This window comes from Zonotrichia leucophrys, unplaced genomic scaffold (genome assembly GCF_028769735.1).
Source record: "Zonotrichia leucophrys gambelii isolate GWCS_2022_RI unplaced genomic scaffold, RI_Zleu_2.0 Scaffold_430_43188, whole genome shotgun sequence".
Taxonomy (NCBI): domain Eukaryota; kingdom Metazoa; phylum Chordata; class Aves; order Passeriformes; family Passerellidae; genus Zonotrichia; species Zonotrichia leucophrys.
The window spans coordinates 1-17,647 of record NW_026992635.1 but is presented as its reverse complement, the minus strand read 5'-3'; the positions used below and the strand labels follow the sequence as shown (position 1 = coordinate 17,647).

Here is a 17,647-nt window from a genome sequence, read left to right as displayed (position 1 = left end):
GGCTGGGATTTGGGGCTCATTTTGGGGTCAGTTTTGGGGATTTTGGGGACAAAGATTTGGGGGTGATTGGCCGGGATTTGGGGGGAATTTTGGGCACCGGGAATTGGGGCTGGTCTTGGAGATTTTGGGGCAGATTTAGGGGGGAATTTTGGGGTGACTGGGTGAGATTTGGGGCTCATTCTGGGGATTTTAAGGGCAGGAATTTGGGGCTGGATTTGGGAATTTTAGGGGCCATTTTTTGGCCAGGATTTTGAGGTGACTGGGTGAGATTTGGGGCTCATTTTTGGGATTTTGGGGGCAGAAATTTCGGGCTCATTTTGGGGATTTTGGGGGCAGTTTTGGGCCGGGATTTGGGGCTCATTTTGGGTATTTTGGGGGCAGTTTTGGGGATTTTAAGGATGGTTTTTTGGCCGGGATTTTGGGGATTTTTTGGGGCAGTTTTTGGCAGGGATTTTGGGGTGATTGGCTGCGATTTGGGGGTAGTTTGGGGATTTTAAGGATGTTTTTTGGTGGGGATTTTGGGGTGATTGGCCGGGATTTTGGGGATTTTTTGGGGCAGTTTTTGGGGTGATTGGCCGGGATTTTGGGGATTTTTTGGTGGGGATTTTGGGGTGATTGGCCGGGATTTTGGGGCTCATTTTGGAGGGCAGAGATTTGGGGTCAGTGTGGGGAATTTTGGGGCTCGTTTTGGGGAATTTGAGGATTTTGGGGCGCCCCCCTCTCCCCCACCCCTCAATCAGAGCCACCCCAACACCGCCGTTGCTTTTTATTCCTTTTACAAAGAAGCTACAAAAGGTAAAAAACAGCGTTTGCGGGGGGGGGGGGGGGGGGGGGGGGGGGGGCACACGCGGGGGGGAGGGGGAGACCCCAACCCAACCCCAACCCCCCCCCCCAAAAAAATCCAAAATTAATTCCAGGTTTGGCTTCAAATTCCACACGGGCGGCCACGGACACGGCCCCTCCCCCCCCAAAGCACAAAAATGATCGAAAAACGGCAAAAATCGAGACTGGGGGGGGGGGGGGGAGGGGCAAAGCGCGGGGGGGGGGGGGCCCGACATGCGCGGGGTGGGGGAGGGGCGTAAGGCAGAGCGGGGGGAGGGGTTGGCACTGCAGAATTGGGGGGAGGGGGCGCAGCGGTCACGGGGGGGATTCCCCTCCCCCCCCCTCACCCCACCCCCACCCCTCCCCCAAAGACCCCGCCCATCCAAGGGGGGGGGGGGAGGGGAATCCCCAGGTCCTGTTGGTGTGGGGGGGGTGGGGGGGGGTGGGGGAGGGGCTTTGGCACGGTCCCGGCTTTAAGGCACATGGGGCCCCCCCCGGGTGGGGGAGGGGCTCAAAGGCCCCGCCCATTGGGGGAGGGGCTCAAGGGCCCCCCCATTGGATGAGGGGCTCAGCTCAAAGGCCCCCCCCATTGGGGGAGGGGCTCAGCTCGAGGGGGCCCCCAGGTGGGGGAGGGGCTCAGCTCAAAAGCCCCCCCCATTGGGGGGCTCAGCTCGAGGGGGGCCCCTAGGTGGGGGAGGGGCTCAGCTGGAGGCCCCGCCCATTGGGGGAGGGGCTAAGTTCAAAGGCCCCGCCCATTGGGGGAGGGGCTCAGCTCAAAACCCCCGCCCATTGGAGGAGGGGCTCAGCTCAAGGGCCCCGCCCATTGGGGGAGGGGCTCAGCTCGGGGTCCCCCCCCCATTGGAGGAGCGGCTCAAAAGCCCCCCCCATTGGGGGCGGGGCTCAGCTGGAGGCCCCCCAGGTGGGGGAGGGGCTCAAAGGCCCCGCCCATTGTGGGCGGGGCTCAGCTGGAGGGCAGCGCCTGCACAAAGAGCCCCCCGGGTGGGGGCGGGGCGGGGGCGGCGCCCCGGGGGGTTTTGGGCGGGGGGCGGGCTGCCAGGGCCCCGGCTGCCGGGGGCCCCGCTCGGCCCCCCCATTGTCGCGACTCGGGCGGGCACGAGCCTCCGGATGGCGGTCCAGTTCATCCGGATTGCGCAAAACACAATTGGCGGGGCACGAAACTTCCGGAATGGAGGCACCACAAGTTCCAGAATTGATACAGAAAATTCCGAATTGAAGCCAAAAAATTCCAAATTGAGCACGAAATTCCGGAACTTGACTCACAAAATTCCAGAATTGACTTCACAAAATTCCAGAATTGAAGCAAAATTCAAATTCAGTCCAAAATTCCAGAACTGATCACAAAATTCCATGAAATTGAGGCACAAAATTCCAGAATTGAGAGAAAATTCAGAATTAGCGCAAAATTCCAGAATGAGTCACAATCCAATTGAGCAGAAAATTCCAGAATTGAAGCACAAAATTCCAGAATTAAGCCAAAATTCCAGATTGAGTCACAAATTATCAGAAATTCCAGAATTGAAGCAAAAAATTCCAGAATTAGTCCAAAATTCCAAATGTGGAGTCACAAATGGTCCAGAATTCCAGAATTGAAGCAAAAAATTCCAGAATTGAAGAAAATTCCGAATTGAGTCAAGTCCAAAATTCCGGAATTGAGGCCACAAAATTCCAGAATTGAACAGAAAATTCCGGAATTGAGTCACAAAATTGAGTCACTAGAATTACATTCCAGAATTGAGCCAAAAATTCGAATTGACCAAATTCCAGAATTGAATCACAAAATTCCAGAATTGAAGCCACAAAAATTCCGGAATTGATTCACAAAATTCCAGAATTGAAGCAAAAAAATTCCAGAATTCAGTCGCAAAATTCCAGAACTGAGTCACAAAATTCTAGAATTGAGTCACAAAATTCCAGAATTGAGGCCAGAAAATTCCAGAATTGAAGCAAAAAAAATCCAGAATTCAGTCGCAAAATTCCAAAACTGAGTCACAAAATTCCAGAATTGAAGCCAAAATATTCCAGAATTGAGTCACAAATTGAGTCACAAAATTCCAGAATTGAAGCAGAAAATTCCAGAATTGAGTGAGTCACAAAATTCCAGAATTGAAGCAGAAAATTCCAGAATTGAAGCCAAAAAATTCCAGAATTGAAGCAGAAAATTCCAGAATTGAGCCACAAAATTCCAGAATTGAGTCACAAATTGAGTCACAAAATTCCAGAATTGAGTCACAAAATTCCAGAATTGAAGCAAAAAATTCCAGAATTGAGTCACAAAATTCCAGAATTGAGTCACAAAATTCCAGAATTGAGGCAAAAAAATTTCCAGAACTGAGTCGCAAAATTCCAGAATTGAAGCCAAAATATTCCAAAATTGAGTCACAAAATTCCAGCATTGAAACCCCCCCAATTCAACCCGAAATGTAAAAAAAAAAAAAGATTAAAAATGGAAATGAAAATGATGAAAATAAAATTGAAAATAAAATAAAACAAAAAAATTAAAATAATTAAAATAAAAATTGAAAATAAAAAGAATTAAAAATAAAAATAAAAAAATAAAATTAAAAATAAAAAAAATTTAAAATTAGGATAAAATAAAAATTTAAAAGAAAAGAAAATTTAAAATTAAACTTAAATTAAAATAAAATTAAAGGAATTAAAATGCAATTGAAAAAACTTCAAATAAAATATTCAAAATAAAATTATAAATGCGATTGAAATTAAAATGAAATGAAATTAAAATAAATACAATTAAATTTTAAAAAAAAATTAAAATTATATTAGAGCTTCAATGAAAAAAATAAAATTACAAATGAAATTGAAATAGTTAAAATAAAAAAAAATTAAATTGAAATAAAAATGAAATTGAAATTCATAAAAATAAATCTAAAAATGAAAAGAATTACAAATTAAACTCCAGAATTAACCCCTCCCCCACAGTCACTGCCCCCCCCCCCCCTATTTTGGGGAGGGGTCTCCCCATTTTGGGGTCTCACCCACCTTTGTCGGGGTCCTGCGAGTTCAGGGAGCTCAGGTTGGCGAACTGGGGGGGAGGGGAGGGAAAGGTTAAATTTGGGGAGGGGTCTGGGGGGGGGGGGCACCCCCTGAACCCCCAAAGTGTCCCCGACCCCCCCCCAAAATGGCAGCTGGGGAGGGGAGGGGGCGAAAATCTGAACGGAGACCCCCAAAACCCCCCCAGGGACCCCCCCAGGGACCCCCAAAATTACCCCAAACCTGCCCTGAACCCCCCCAGGGACCCCCAAAACCCCCCTGGGACCCCCAAAATTACCCCAAACCTGCCCTAAACCCCCCAAATCTGCTCTGGACCCCCAAAACCCCCCAGGGACCCCCAAAATTACCCCAAACCTGCCCTAAAACCCCCCAGGGACCCCCAAAACCTGACCTGGGTACCCAAACCTGCCCTAAACCCACCCAAGGACCCCCCAAAATTACCCCAAACCTGCCCTGAACCCCCCCAAAACTCCCCCAGGAACCCCCAAAAGCCCCCAGGGACCCCCCAAAATTGCCCCAAACCTGCCCTGAACCCCCCAAAATCTGCTCTGGACCCCCCAAATCTGCCCCAAACCCCCCCAAAACTGCCCCAAACCTGCCCCAAACCCCCCAAATCTGCCCCAAACCTGCCCTAAATCTGCCCCAAACCCCCCAAACCTGCCCCAAAGCCCCCCAAACCTGCTCGGGACCCCTCCCCGTGCCCACCTTGCCCATGACAGCCATGGGGCAGGTGCCCCGTGCCCGTGCCACCCTCTGCTCCACCAGGGAGTACAGGTGAGGGACCCCCAAAACCCCCAAAAGAAACCCCAAAAACCCCCCAAAACCCCATGAAACCCCCCAAACCCCCCAAGGACCCCTCCCCGTGCCCTCCCCGTGCCCCCCTCGCCCATGACAGCAATGGGGCAGGTGCCACCCTCTGCTCCACCAGGCAGTACAGGTGAGAGACCCCCCAAAACCTGCCCAAAACCCCCTAAAATCCCCCCAAAACCTGCCCCAAACCCCCCCAAACCTGCTCGGGACCCCCTCCCCGTGCCCGCCCCGTGCCCACCTCGCCCATGACGGCGATGGGGCAGGTGCCCCGTGCCCGTGCCACCCTCTGCTCCACCAGGTAGTACATGTGACAGACCCCCCAAATCTGCCCCAAACCCCCTAAAAACCCCATGAAACCCCCCCAAACCTGCTCGGGACCCCCTCCCCGTGCCCATCCGGTGCCCACCTCGCCCATGACGGCGATGGGGCAGGTGCCCCGTGCCCGTGCCACCCTCTGCTCCACCAGGTAGTACAGGTGAGAGACCCCAAAACCTGCCCCAAAACCCCCCCAAACCTGCCCCAAACCCCCCAAATCTGCCCCAAACCCCCCCAAGGACCCTCCCCGTGCCCCCTAACCTCGCCCATGACGGCGATGGGGCAGGTGCCCCGTGCCCGTGCCACCCTCTGCTCCACCAGGTAGTACATGTACTCGTCGTAGAGCAGCCGGATGAGGTGGAAGGAGCCGAAGCTGGCGGCGCTGCGCAGGGTCAGGTCCCGGATCACCATCGAGCTGGGGGGCACCAAGGGGGCAATTAGAGGGTTTGGGGGGCATTTGGGGTGTTGGGGGCACTGGGGAGGGGCACAGGGAGGGATTTGGGGTGATTTGGGGGTGGTTTTGGGGGGATTTTGGGGGGGTTTTTGGGGGGTTGGCAGGGTGTGCGCAGGGTCAGGTCCCGGATCACCATCGAGCTGGGTTTTGGGGGGCACAGAGCGGGGTTTTGGGGGGCATTTGGGGGTTTTGGGGGGCATTTGGGGGTTTTTGGGGTTTGGGGGCACTGGGGAGGGGTTGCAGAGTGATTTGGGGGGGTTTTGGGGGGGTTTTGGGGGGTTTTGGGGGGTTTTTGGGGGTTTTTGGGGGGTTGGCAGGGTGTGCGCAGGGTCAGGTCCCGGATCACCATGGAGCTGGGTTTTGGGGGGCACAGAGCGGGGTTTTGGGGGGCATTGGGGGGTTTTTGGGGGGCATTTGGGGGTTTTGGGGTTTGGGGGCATTGGGGAGGGGCACAGGGAGGGATTTGGGGTGATTTGGGGGGGTTTTGAGGGGTTTTGGGGGTTTTTGGGGGATTGGCAGGGTGTGCGCAGGGTCAGGTCCCGGATCACCATCGAGCTGGGTTTGGGGGGCACAGAGCGGGTTTTGGGGGGCATTTGGGGGGTTTTTGGGGGCACAAGGAGGGTTTGGGGGAATTTGGGGGTGGTTTTGGGGGATTTGGGGTGTTTTGGAAGGGTTTTTGGGGGGTTTTTGGGGAGTTGGCAGGGTGTGTGCAGGGTCAGGTCCCGGATCACCATCGAGCTGGGGTTTGGGGGGCACAGGGGGGCAATTAGAGGGTTTGGGGGCATTTGGGGTGTTGGGGGCATTGGGGAGGGGCACAGGGAGGGATTTGGGTGATTTGGGGGGTTTTGGGGGGGTTTTTGAGGGTTTTTTTGGGGGTTTCTGGGAGGTTGGCAGGGCCCTGTGCAGGGTCAGGTCCCGGATCACCATCGAGCTGGGGTTTGGGGGCACCAAGGGGCAATTAGAGGGTTTGGGGGGCATTTGGGTGTTGGGGGCATTGGGGAGGGGTTGCAGAGTGATTTGGGGGCATTTTGGGGGTTTTTTGGGGGGTTTTTTGGGGGGTTGGCAGGGCACGGCGCAGGGTCAGGTCCCGGATCACCATCGAGCTGGGGGGCACCAAGGGGCAATTAGGGGGTTTGGGGGGCATTTGGGGTGTTGGGGGCACTGGGGAGGGGTTGCAGAGTGATTTGGGGGGGTTTTGGGGGGTTTAGAGGGTTTTTTTGAGGGAATTTTTGGGGGTTTTGGGGGGTTGGCAGGGTGTGCGCAGGGTCAGGTCCCGGATCACCATCGAGCTGGGTTTGGGGGCACCAAGGGGGCAATTAGGGGGGGTTTGGGGGGCTTTGGGGGGTTTTGGGGACTCAGGAGGGTTTTGGGGGGATTTGGGGTGGATTTTGGGGGTGTTTTGGGGCATTTTTGGGGGCTTTTGGGGGTATTTTTTGAGGTGTTTCCCAGTATATTCACGGCATTTTGGGTATTTTGGGTTACCCACTGTAATTCTGGGGTAATTCTGGGCTGTTTCCCAGTATAATTTTGGGGTATTTTGGGGTGTATCCCGCTGTAATTCCGGGCTGTTTTTTGGGCTAGTTCCAGGAAATTTTGGAGTATTTTGGGGGTATCGCGCTGTAATTTCCGGGCTGTTTTTTGGGGGTATTTTTGGCGTTTTGAGGTAGGTTCCCAGTAAATCCAGCTGTTTTGGGTGGTCCCAGTAATTTTGGGGGTAATTTTGGGGTATTTTTGGGGTGTATCTGGGAATTGGGTGTTTGTGGGCTGTTTTTGGGGTATTTTGGGGGTATCCAGATTTCCGGATTTTCGGGCTGTTTGGGCCTTTTTTGGGGGTTTTGGGTTTTTGGGTGGTTTGGGTTTTGGGGCATTTGTCGGGCGGCAGGTTCAGGGTCCCGTATTTGGGGGGTTTCCCAGTATAATTTTGGGGTTTTGGGGGTACCCCTGTAATTCGGGCTGTTGGGGCATGTTTCGGGGCTGGTTTTGGGGTATTTTTGGGCTGTTTTTGAGGGATTTTTGGGCTGTTTTTGAGGGGTTTTTGGGCTGTTTTTGGTGGTTGGCAAGGGGTATTTGGGTGTATCCCGGTTAATTCGGGCTGTTTTTGGGGCACGGGGCAATTTAGGGGCATTTTGGGGCCTTTGGGTGTTTTTGGGCTGTATTCCCAGTAGATTTTGGGTATTTTGGGGGCGTAATTTGGGGTATTTTTGGGCGTGTTTTTGGGCCGTTTCGGGCACGTTTTTGGGGCCGTTTTTGGGCGTTTTTGGGCTGGTTTTGGTCTATTTTCGGGCATTTTTTGGGGTATTTTGGGGTGTTCCCCTGTAATTCTGGGCTGTTTTTGGGCTGTGTTTCCCTGTATAATTTTTGGGGTATTTTTGGGTGTATCCCACTGTAATTCGGGCTGTTTTTGGGCTTTTTTGTTTTGGGGCGTTTCCTGCTGTAATTCCGGGCTGTTTTTGGGCTGTTTTTGGGCTGTATTTGGGTGTTTTGGGCATGTATTTTTTGGGCGTTTCTTGGCGTTTTTGGGCCTTTTGGGCCATTTTTGGCGGTGTTTTTGGGCTGTTTGGTTTCCCAGTATAATTTTGGGTATTTTTATTTTGGGGCACATCCTGCTGTAATTCCGGGCTGGTTTTGGGCTGTTTATTTTTGGGGTATTTTTGGGGTAATCCCACTGTAAATTTCGGGGCTTTGTGTTTTCGGGCTGTTTTCGGGCTGTTTTTGGGCTGGTTTTGGGCTGTTTTTGGGCTGTTTTTGGGCTGTTTTTGGGCTGATTTTGGGCTGTTTTGGGGGGGTTATATAATTTTGGCGGTTTTTGGGGTTATTTTTGGGCTGTTTTTGGGCGTTTTGGGCTGTTTTTGGGGTATTTTTGTGGCTGTTATTTGGCCGTTTTTGAGGATGTTTTTTCGGGCTGGTTTTGGGCTGTTTTTGGGCTGTTTCCCAGTATAATTTTAGGGTATTTTTGGGGTGTATCCCGTTTAATTCGGGGTATTTTGGCTGATTTTTGGGGCTGTTTTTGGGGTTTTTTGGGCGTTTGTGTTTTGGGCCGTATCCCCAGTATAATTTTGGCTGGTTTTTGGGGCCATTCCCGTAAATTTGGGGTGTAATTTTGGGCGTTTTTGGGCCGTTTCTCGCGTATTTGGGCGTTTTTGGGGTTTTTTGGGCCTGCGTATTTGGGCTGTTTTGGGCTGTTTTTGGTGGTATTTTGGGTATTTTGGCCACCGCTGTAATTCTGGGCGTTTTTGGTGTTTCGTATAATTTTGGGGTATTTTGGGTGTATCCCACTGTAATTTCCTGGGTGTTTTTGGCTGTTTTGGGGCGTTTCTGTGTTTCCGGTATATTTTGGGGTTTTTGGGCACTGTTTTCCGCTGTTTTTGGGCTGTTTTTGGGCTGTTTTTGGGCCATTTTTGGGCTGTTTTTGGGCTGTTTCTGGGCTGTTTTTGGGCTGTTTTTGGGGTATTTTTGGGCGCATCCTGCTGTAATTCCGGGCTGTTTTTGGGCTGTTTTTTGTGGGTATTTTTGGGCTGTTTTTGGGCTGTTTCCCAGTATAATTTTGGTGCGTTTTTGAGGCGTATCCCGCTGTAATTCTGGGCTGTTTTTGGGCTGTTTTTGGGCCGTTTTCGGGCTGTTTTTGGGCCGTTTTCGGGCTGTTTTTGGGCCGTTTTTGCTGGTTTTTGGGGCCGTTTTCGGGCCATTTTTGGGCCGTTTTTCGGCTTGGTTTCGGGCTGTTTTTGGGCTGTTTTTGGGGTATTTATGGGGTGTTTTTTTGGGGTTTTTGGGCCGTTTTGGGCTGTTTTCAGGCTGTTTTTGGGCTGTTTTTGGGGTATTTTGGGGCACATCTTGCTGTATTTGCGTTTTTGGGCTGTTTTTGGCTGTTTTTGGGCTGTTTTGGGTATTTTGGGGACCCTTTGGTTTTTTGGGTATTTTTGGGCCGGTTTTTGGGCTGTTTTTGGGTTTTTTGGCCGTTTTTGGGCTGTTTTTGGGCCTTTGTTTTTTGGGCGCGTTTTGGGGCTGTTTTTGGGCCGTTTTTGGGGTATTTTGGGGTGTATCCCGCTGTAATTCCGGGCTGTTTTTGGGCTGGTTTTGGGCTGTTTTTGGGGTATTTTTGGGCTGTTTTTGGGCTGTTTTTGGGCTGTTTTTGGGCCGTTTTCGGGCTGTTTTTGGGCTGTTTTCGGGCTGTTTCCCAGTATAATTTTGGGGTATTTTGGGGCACATCCCACTGTAAATTTGGGGTAATTTTGGGCTGTTTTCGGGCCGTTTTCGGGCCCCCTCACCTGTAGAAGGACCACTTGAGCAGGAAGAGCTTGGCGGCGCGGGGCAGCCCCGGCGTGCCCACGTGCGGCCGCAGCACTTTGGCCACCACGGCGTCCAGCCAGGCCGCCCACTGCTCCAGCGAGTGCTGCTGGCCCAGCGTGGCCTTGAAATCCTGCTCGAGGCGCTGGACAACCCGGGACTCGCAGCGGCACACCCAGGCGGCCTGTTCCTGGGGAAAAAATGGGGGAAATTTGGGGTTAAAATGGGAAAAAACGGGGTTAAAAATGGGGAAAATGGGAAAAAACGGGAAAAAAATTGGGTTAAAAACTGAGAATTGGGACAGGAATTAGGGTAAATCCTGCTCGAGGCGCTGGACAACGCGGGACTCGCAGCGGCACACCCAGGCTGCCTGTTCCTGGGGGAAAAAATGGGGAAAATGGGAAAAAACGGGGTTAAAAATGGGGAAAATGGGAAAAAATTGGGTTAAAAATGGGGAAAATGGGGTTAAAAATGGGGAAAAATGGAATTGGAAACTGAGCCTCGCAGCGGCACACCCAGGCTGCTTGTTCCTGGGGGAAAAAATGGGATAAATGGGGATTTAGGGTAAATCCTGCTCGAGGCGCTGGACAACCCGGGACTCGCAGCGGCACACCCAGGCTGCCTGTTCCTGGTGGGAAATGGGGTTAAAAATGGGGAAAATGGGAAAAATGGGATTGGGAACCGGGATTGGTGGGGGATGGAAACCAGAGAGAGACCCCAGCCCCATTTTGGGCTCCCCCACCCACATTTCTGTGTCCCTCCTCCCCATTTTGGGGTGGTCCAGCCCAATTTCAGTGCCCCCCCAGCCCAATTTCGGGATCGCCCATCCCCATTTTGGGGTCCCCCATCCCAATTTTGGTGTTCTCATCCCAATTTTGGGGTCCCCCAGCCCCATTTCAGTGCTCCCCATCCCAATTTTGGGCTGCCCTGTGCCCATTTTGAGGACCCCATCCCCATTTCTGGGTCCTCCAACTCCCCCCCATCCCAATTTCAGGATCCCCCAGCCCCATTTCAATGCCCTCCACCCCCATTTTGGGGTCCCCCATCCCAATTTCGAAGCCCCCATCCCCATTTTGGGGTCCCCCCGCCCCATTTCGATGCCCCCCAGCCCCATTTGGGTGCCCCCAGCCCCATTTCGATGCCACCCATTCTAATTTCCATGCCACCCACCCCAATTTTGCTGCCCCCATCCCCATTTCACAGCCCCCCAGCCCCATTTCGCTGCTCCCCAGCCCCATTTCGATGCCCCCCAGCCCCATTTCCGTGCCCCCATCCCCATTTCTGTGCCCCCAGCCCCATTTGGGTGCCCCCAGCCCCATTTCTGTGCCCCCAGCCCCATTTTGGGTGCCCCCAGCCCCATTTCTGTGCCCCAGCCCCATTTGGGTGCCCCCAGCCCCATTTCTGTGCCCCCAGCCCCATTTCGGGGTGCCCCCCCATCCCCATTTCACTGCCCCCAGCCCCATTTCGATGCCCCCCAGCCCCATTTCGGGTGCCCTGTGCCCATTTTGCTGCCCCCAGCCCCATTTTGAAGCCCCCCAGCCCCATTTCGATGCCCCCCATACCCATTTCTGTGCCCCCAGCCCCATTTCTGTGCCCCCAGCCCCATTTGGGTGCCCCCAGCCCCATTTCGATGCCCCCCATTCTAATTTCGATGCCCCCCACCCCAATTTTGCTGCCCTCATCCCCATTTCAATGCCCCCCACCCCCATTTTGGGGTCCCCCAGCCCCATTTCTGTGCCCCCAGCCCCATTTCGGGCTGCCCTGTGCCCATTTCTGTGCCCCCAGCCCCATTTTGCTGCCCCCCAGCCCCATTTCAATGCCCCCCACCCCCATTTTGGGGTCCCCCAGCACCCCCAGCCCCATTTCAGCTTCCCCCCAGCCCCATTTCAATACCCTTCACCCCCATTTTGGGGTCCCCCATCCTGATTTTGGGGTCTCCCAGCCCCATTTCGGGGTCCCCCAGCCCCCACCCCCATTTCACAGCCCCCAGCCCCATTTCTGTGCCCCCAGCCCCATTTTGATACCCCCCAGCCCCATTTCTGTGCCCCCAGCCCCGTTTCGGGGTGCCCTGTGCCCATTTCGATGCCCCCCCAGCCCCATTTCGATGCCCCCCATCCCCATTTCAGGGTGCCCTGTGCCCATTTCTGTGCCCCCAGCCCCATTTCGAAGCCCCCCAGCCCCATTTCTGTGCCCCCAGCCCCACCCATTTGGGCGCCCCCAGCCCCATTTGGGTGCCCCCCATCCCATTTCTGTGCCCCCAGCCCCATTTCGATGCCCCCCATTCTAATTTCGATGCCACCCATCCCAATTTTGCTGCCCTCATCCCCATTTCGATGCCCCCCAGCCCCATTTCGGGGTGCCCTGTGCCCATTTGGGCTCCCCCACCCCCATTTCCGTGCCCCCAGCCCCATTTGGGCGCCCCCAGACCTGCACGTTGGCGAAGTCCACCCTGTTGAGGTCGCTGAGCATTTGGCTGATCTGGGCCGAGTTCTGCAGCACCGCCCGCGCCGCCTGCGCCAGGTGGTTCAGGGAGGTGTAACGGCGCAGGGTCTGGGCAAACGCACCCGCGGCTGCGGCCTGGTGGGCACAGGGTGGGCATCAGAGACCCCCCAGACCCATGGTGAGACCCCCAGACCCACTGTGAGACCCCCAAACTGAGGGTGAGACCCCCAAAGCACTGCAGGTGTAACGGCGCAGGGTCTGGGCAAACGCACCCGCGGCTGCCGCCTGCGGGCACAGGGGGGGCATTGGGTGGGCATCAGAGACCCCCCAGACCCACTGTGAGGCCCCAGACCCACTGTGAGACCCCAGACCCACTGTGAGACCCCAGACCCACTGCAGGTGCCAGGTGTGCCCACAGGTGTAACGGCACAGGGTCTGCGCAAACGCACCCGCGGCTGCGGCCTGCGGGCACAGGGTGGGCATCAGAGACCCCCAGACCCACACTGAGACCCCCAGACTGAGAGTGAGACCCCCAAAGCACAGGTATCAGGTGGTTCAGGGAGGTGTAACGGCGCAGGGTCTGCGCGAAGGCACCCGCGGCTGCGGCCTGGTGGGCATGGGGGGCACAGGGTGGGCACAGGGTGGGCATCAGAGACCGGGGGGCACCCTCAGAGACCCCCAGAGCACCCCCAGACCCGCTGTGAGACCCCCAAAGCACTGCAGGTGCCAGGTGGTTCAGGGAGGTGTAACGGCGCAGGGTCTGCGCAAACGCACCCGCGGCTGCGGCCTGCGGGCACAGGGTGGGCATTGGGGGCACCACAGAGACCCCCCAGACCCACTGTGAGACCCCAGACCCACTGTGAGACCCCCAAACCAGCCCAGTGCCAGGTGGTTCAGGGAGGTGTAACGGCGCAGGGTCTGCGCAAAGGCACCCGCGGCTGCCGCCTGCGGGCACAGGGTGGGCATTGGGGGCACCTTCAGGGCATGGGGGGCACCACAGAGACCCCCCAGACCCACTGTGAGACCCCCAAACTGAGGGTGAGACCCCCAAAGCACTGCAGGTGTAACGGCGCAGGGTCTGCGCGAAGGCACCCGCGGCTGCGGCCTGCGGGCACAGGGTGGGCACAGGGTGGGCACAGGGTGGGCACAGGGTGGGCATGAGGGCACCCCCAGACCCACGGTGAGACCCCCAGACTGAGTGTGAGACCCCCAAACCAGCACAGTGCCAGGTGTGCCCACACTGTGGGCATGGGGGGCACCGGGGGGCACCCTCAGGACCCCCTAAAAGCCCCCAGCCCCAATGCCCACCTTGACCCGCACCAGCTCCTCGGGCATGCTGACCATGGCATTGCCCAGCCAGCTCTCCAGGCTCTTGGCAAAGTTCCGGATGGCCTGGGTGAGGGCACCTGGAAATGGGGTAAAAATGGGGGATTTTGGGAAAAATGGGGATTTGGGGGATAAAAAGGGGGATTTGGGGGGTAAAAATGGGAGTTTAGGGGAAATAATGAGGGTTTTTGGGGAAAACTTGGGGTTTTTGAGGGGTAAAATGGGATTTTTGGGTGGAAAAATGGGAATTTTTTTGGTGGAAAATGGGGATTTGGGGGGTAAAATGGGAATTTTTTTAGGAAAAATGGGGATTTAGGGGAAATAATGGGGTTTTGGGAGAAATAATGGGGTTTTTTGGGGAAAAATTGGGGATTTTTGGGGAAAATAATGGGGTTTTTTGGGGAAAAGTTGGGGTTTTTGAGGGGTAAAATGGGATTTTTGGGTGGAAAAATGGGAATTTTTTGGGGAAAATGGGGATTTTGGGGAAAAAATGGGGATTTGGGGGGTAAAAATGGGGATTTAGGGGAAAAATTGGGGGTTTTTGGGGAAATAATGGGGGTTTTTGGGGAAAATAATGGGGGTTTTGGGGGGGGGAAAATGGGATTTTTTTGGGGAAAAAAGGGGATTTAGGGGGCAGAAAATGGGAATTTTTTGGGGAAAAAATGGGAATTTGGGGGGTAAAAATGGGGATTTAGGGGAAAAATGGGGATTTAGAAGAAATAATGGGGATTTGGGGAAAATAATGAGGATTTAGGGGAAATAATGGGGGGTTTTGGGGAAATAATGGGGGTTTTGGAGAGGTAAAATGGGATTTTTGGGGGGGTAAAAATAGAGTCAAAATGGGATTTTTTGGGGATTTTGGGGTTCGGTCAGTTCCTGGTCAGTTTCTGTGGGATTTTTGGGGTTTTTGGGGTTCAGGGAGGATTTTGGGGTTCGTTTCTCACTGGGGATGGGGACCAGGATCTCCACCAGGGCCTGGTACAGTTTGGGATAGAGCTGCGATTTTGGGGTTTTTTTGGGATTTTTGGGGTCTTTGAGCCGTGCTGTTTTTGGGTGATTCCTTTGGGGATTTTTGGGGTTCAGGGATGGATTTTGGGGTTCAGGGATGGATTTTGGGGTTGGTTTCTCACTGGGGATGGGGCGCAGCACGTCGGGCACCAGCATCTCCACCAGGGCCTGGTACAGTTTGGGATAGAGCTGCGATTTTGGGGTTTTTTGGGGATTTTGGGGTTCGGTCAGTTCCTGGTTGATTCCTATGGGATTTTTGGGGTTTTTGGGGTTCAGGGAGGTTTTTGGGGTTCAGCTCTCACTGGGGATGGGGACCAGGATCTCCCCCAGCCCCTGGTACAGTTTGTTCAATATCTCTGATTTTGGGGTTTTTTGGGGTTTTTGGGGATTTTGAATCCGTGACAATTTTGGGGGGTTCCTGGGGGGTTCAGGGATGGATTTTGGGGTTTTTGGGGTTCATTTCTCACTGGGGATGGGGACCACGATCCCCACCAGCCCCTGGTACAGGGCATGGGGCACCTGCGATTTTGGGGTTTTTTGGGATTTTTGGGGATTTTGGGGTTTGGATGGTTTCTATGGGATTTCTGTGGGGATTTTTGGGGTTCAGGGTGGATTTTGGGGTTCAGGGTTTTGGTTTCTCATTGGGGATGGGGCGCAGCACGTCGGGCACCAGCATCCCCAACCAGCCCCTGGTACAGTTTGGGATAGAGCTGCGATTTTGGGGTTTTTTTGGGGTTTGGTCAGTTCCTGGTTGATTCTTGTGGGGATTTTGGGGATTTTTGGGGTTCAGGGATGGATTTTGGGGTTCAGGGGGGTTTTTGGGGTTGGTTTCTCACTGGGGATGGGGCGCAGCACGTCGGGCACCAGGATCTCCACCAGGGCCTGGTACAGTTTGGGGTTTTTGGGTTGTTTTGGGGATTTTCGGGCCATGCTGGGTTTGGGCAGTTTCTGGGCTATTTCTGCAGGGATTTTTGGGGTTTTTGGGGTTCAGGGATGGATTTTGGGGTTTTTGGGGTTGGTTTCTCACTGGGGATGGGGACCAGGATCCCCACCAGCCCCTGGTACAGTTTGGGATAAATCCGTGATTTTTGGGTTTTTTGGGGTTTTTTGGGGATTTTGGATTTGGGCTGTTTCTGGGTGATTCCTGTGGGGATTTTTGGGGTTCAGGGATGGATTTTGGGGTTGGTTTCTCACTGGGGATGGGGACCAGGATCCCCACCAGTCCCTGGTACAGTTTGTTCAATATCTCTGATTTTGGGGTTTTTTGGGGTTTTTGGGGATTTTGGGGTTCGGGCAGTTTTTGGGTGATTCCTTTGGGGATTTTTGGGGTTCAGGGTTTGGTTTCTCACTGGGGATGGGGCGCAGCACGTCGGGCACCAGCATCTCCACCAGGGCCTGGTACAGTTTGGGGTTTTTGGGGGATTTTCGGGCCATGCTGGGTTCGGGCAGTTTCTGGGCTATTTCTGTGGGGATTTTTGGGGTTCAGGGATGGATTTTGGGGTTCAGGGTGGATTTTGGGGTTGGTTTCTCACTGGGGATGGGGCGCAGCACGTCGGGCACCAGCATCTCCACCAGGGCCTGGTAGAGGGCGTGGTCGCAGTCGCGCACCCAGCGCAGGACGGGCTCCAGCCGTGCCAGCTGTGCCAGGCGCCGCCGGGGCAGGCGCCGCTCGGCCTCCTCCTGCCTGCCGGGGCACAGCGTCACCCCAAATTGGGGCACCCCAAAACTGGGGAGACCCCAAAATAGGGCAGCCCGAAATAGGGGGGACCAGAAATGGGGAACCCTGAAATTGGGGGAACCCCGAAATAGGGAATCCCAAAATAGGGAATACCCCGAAATCCCCTCTTTTCTTTTGCCCAGGATAGGGAAAGAGTCACCCCGAAATTGGGGACACCCCGAAATTGGGGCAGCCCGAAATTGGGGGGACCCAAAATTGGGGCACCCTGAAATTGGGGGGACCCGAAATTGGGGGGACCCTGAAATTGGGGAACCTCGAAATTGGGGCAGCCTGAAATTGGGGGACCCTGAAATTGGGGGGACCCGAAATTGGGGCATCCCAAAATAGGGGGAGCCTGAAATTGGGGAACCTCGAAATTGGGGAAGCCCGAAATAGGGGACACCCAGAAATTGGGAACACCCTGAAATTCCCTCTTTTCTTTTGCCTGGGATAGGAAAGAGTCACCCCAAAATTGGGGGGACCCAAAATTGGGGACAGCCCAAAATAGGGGCACCCTGAAATTGGGGCAGCCCGAAATTGGGGACACCCCAAAATAGGGACACCCGAAATTGGGGCAGCCCGAAATTGGGGGGACCCAAAATCGGGGGCAGCCCGAAATTGGGGCAGCCCAGAAATTGGGGCAGGCGCCGCTCGGCCTCCTCCTGCCTGCCGCGGGCACAGCGTCACCCCAAATTGGGGCACCCCAAAACTGGGGAGACCCCAAAATAGGGCAGCCCGAAATTGGGGCAGGCGCCGCTCGGCCTCCTCCTGCCTGCCGCGGGCACAGCGTCACCCCAAATACGGACACCCCAAAATTGGGGGGACCCCAAAATGGGGCAGCCCAAAATAGGGGGACCCGAAATTGGGGGCAGCCCAAAATAGGGACACCCGAAATTGGGGCACCCCGAAATTGGGGGGACCCGAAATAGGGGGGACCCGAAAATTGGGGACACCCTGAAATAGGGGGAGCCCAAAATAGGGGGACCCTGAAATTGGGGCAGCCCAAAATAGGGACACCCGAAATTGGGGCAGCCCAAATTGGGGAACCTTGAAATTGGGGAACCCGAAATTGGGAGGATCTGAAATTGGGACACCCTGAAATTGGGGGGACCCTGAAATTGGGGCAGCCCGAAATAGGGGGGACCCAAAGTAGGGGAACCCCAAAATAGGGGCAGCCCAAAATCCCCTCTCCCCTTTTGCCTGGGATAGGGAAAGGGTCACCCCCATACTGGAGCACCCCAAAATAGGGGAACCCCGAAATTGGGGGGACCCTGAAATTGGGGGGACCTGAAATAGGGGGGGCCCAGAAATAGGGGGAAGCCCAAGATTGGGGCAGTCCAAAATTGGGGGAACCTCGAAATTGGGGGGACCCCGAAATTGGGGCATCCCAAAATTGGGGAACCCTGAAACTGGGGGAACCCCGAAATAGGGGACACCCC

The 17,647-nt window shown here is 54.6% G+C and overlaps 1 protein-coding gene across 1 annotated transcript; it reads right to left on the bottom strand.

Annotated features, from left to right (window-relative positions):
* Nucleotides 1-1,783: 1,783 nt before the first annotated feature.
* LOC135441690 (MHC class II regulatory factor RFX1-like) lies at nucleotides 1,784-16,274 on the bottom strand (the record flags this gene model as incomplete). The annotated part of the gene is made up of 7 exons (XM_064701236.1): nucleotides 1,784-1,941; nucleotides 3,841-3,883; nucleotides 5,239-5,392; nucleotides 9,697-9,905; nucleotides 12,143-12,292; nucleotides 13,466-13,563; nucleotides 16,024-16,274. Coding segments are annotated over 7 exons (1,063 nt in total), but the record flags the coding sequence as incomplete, so codon positions are not given.
* Between the last annotated feature and the right edge of the window lie 1,373 nt (nucleotides 16,275-17,647).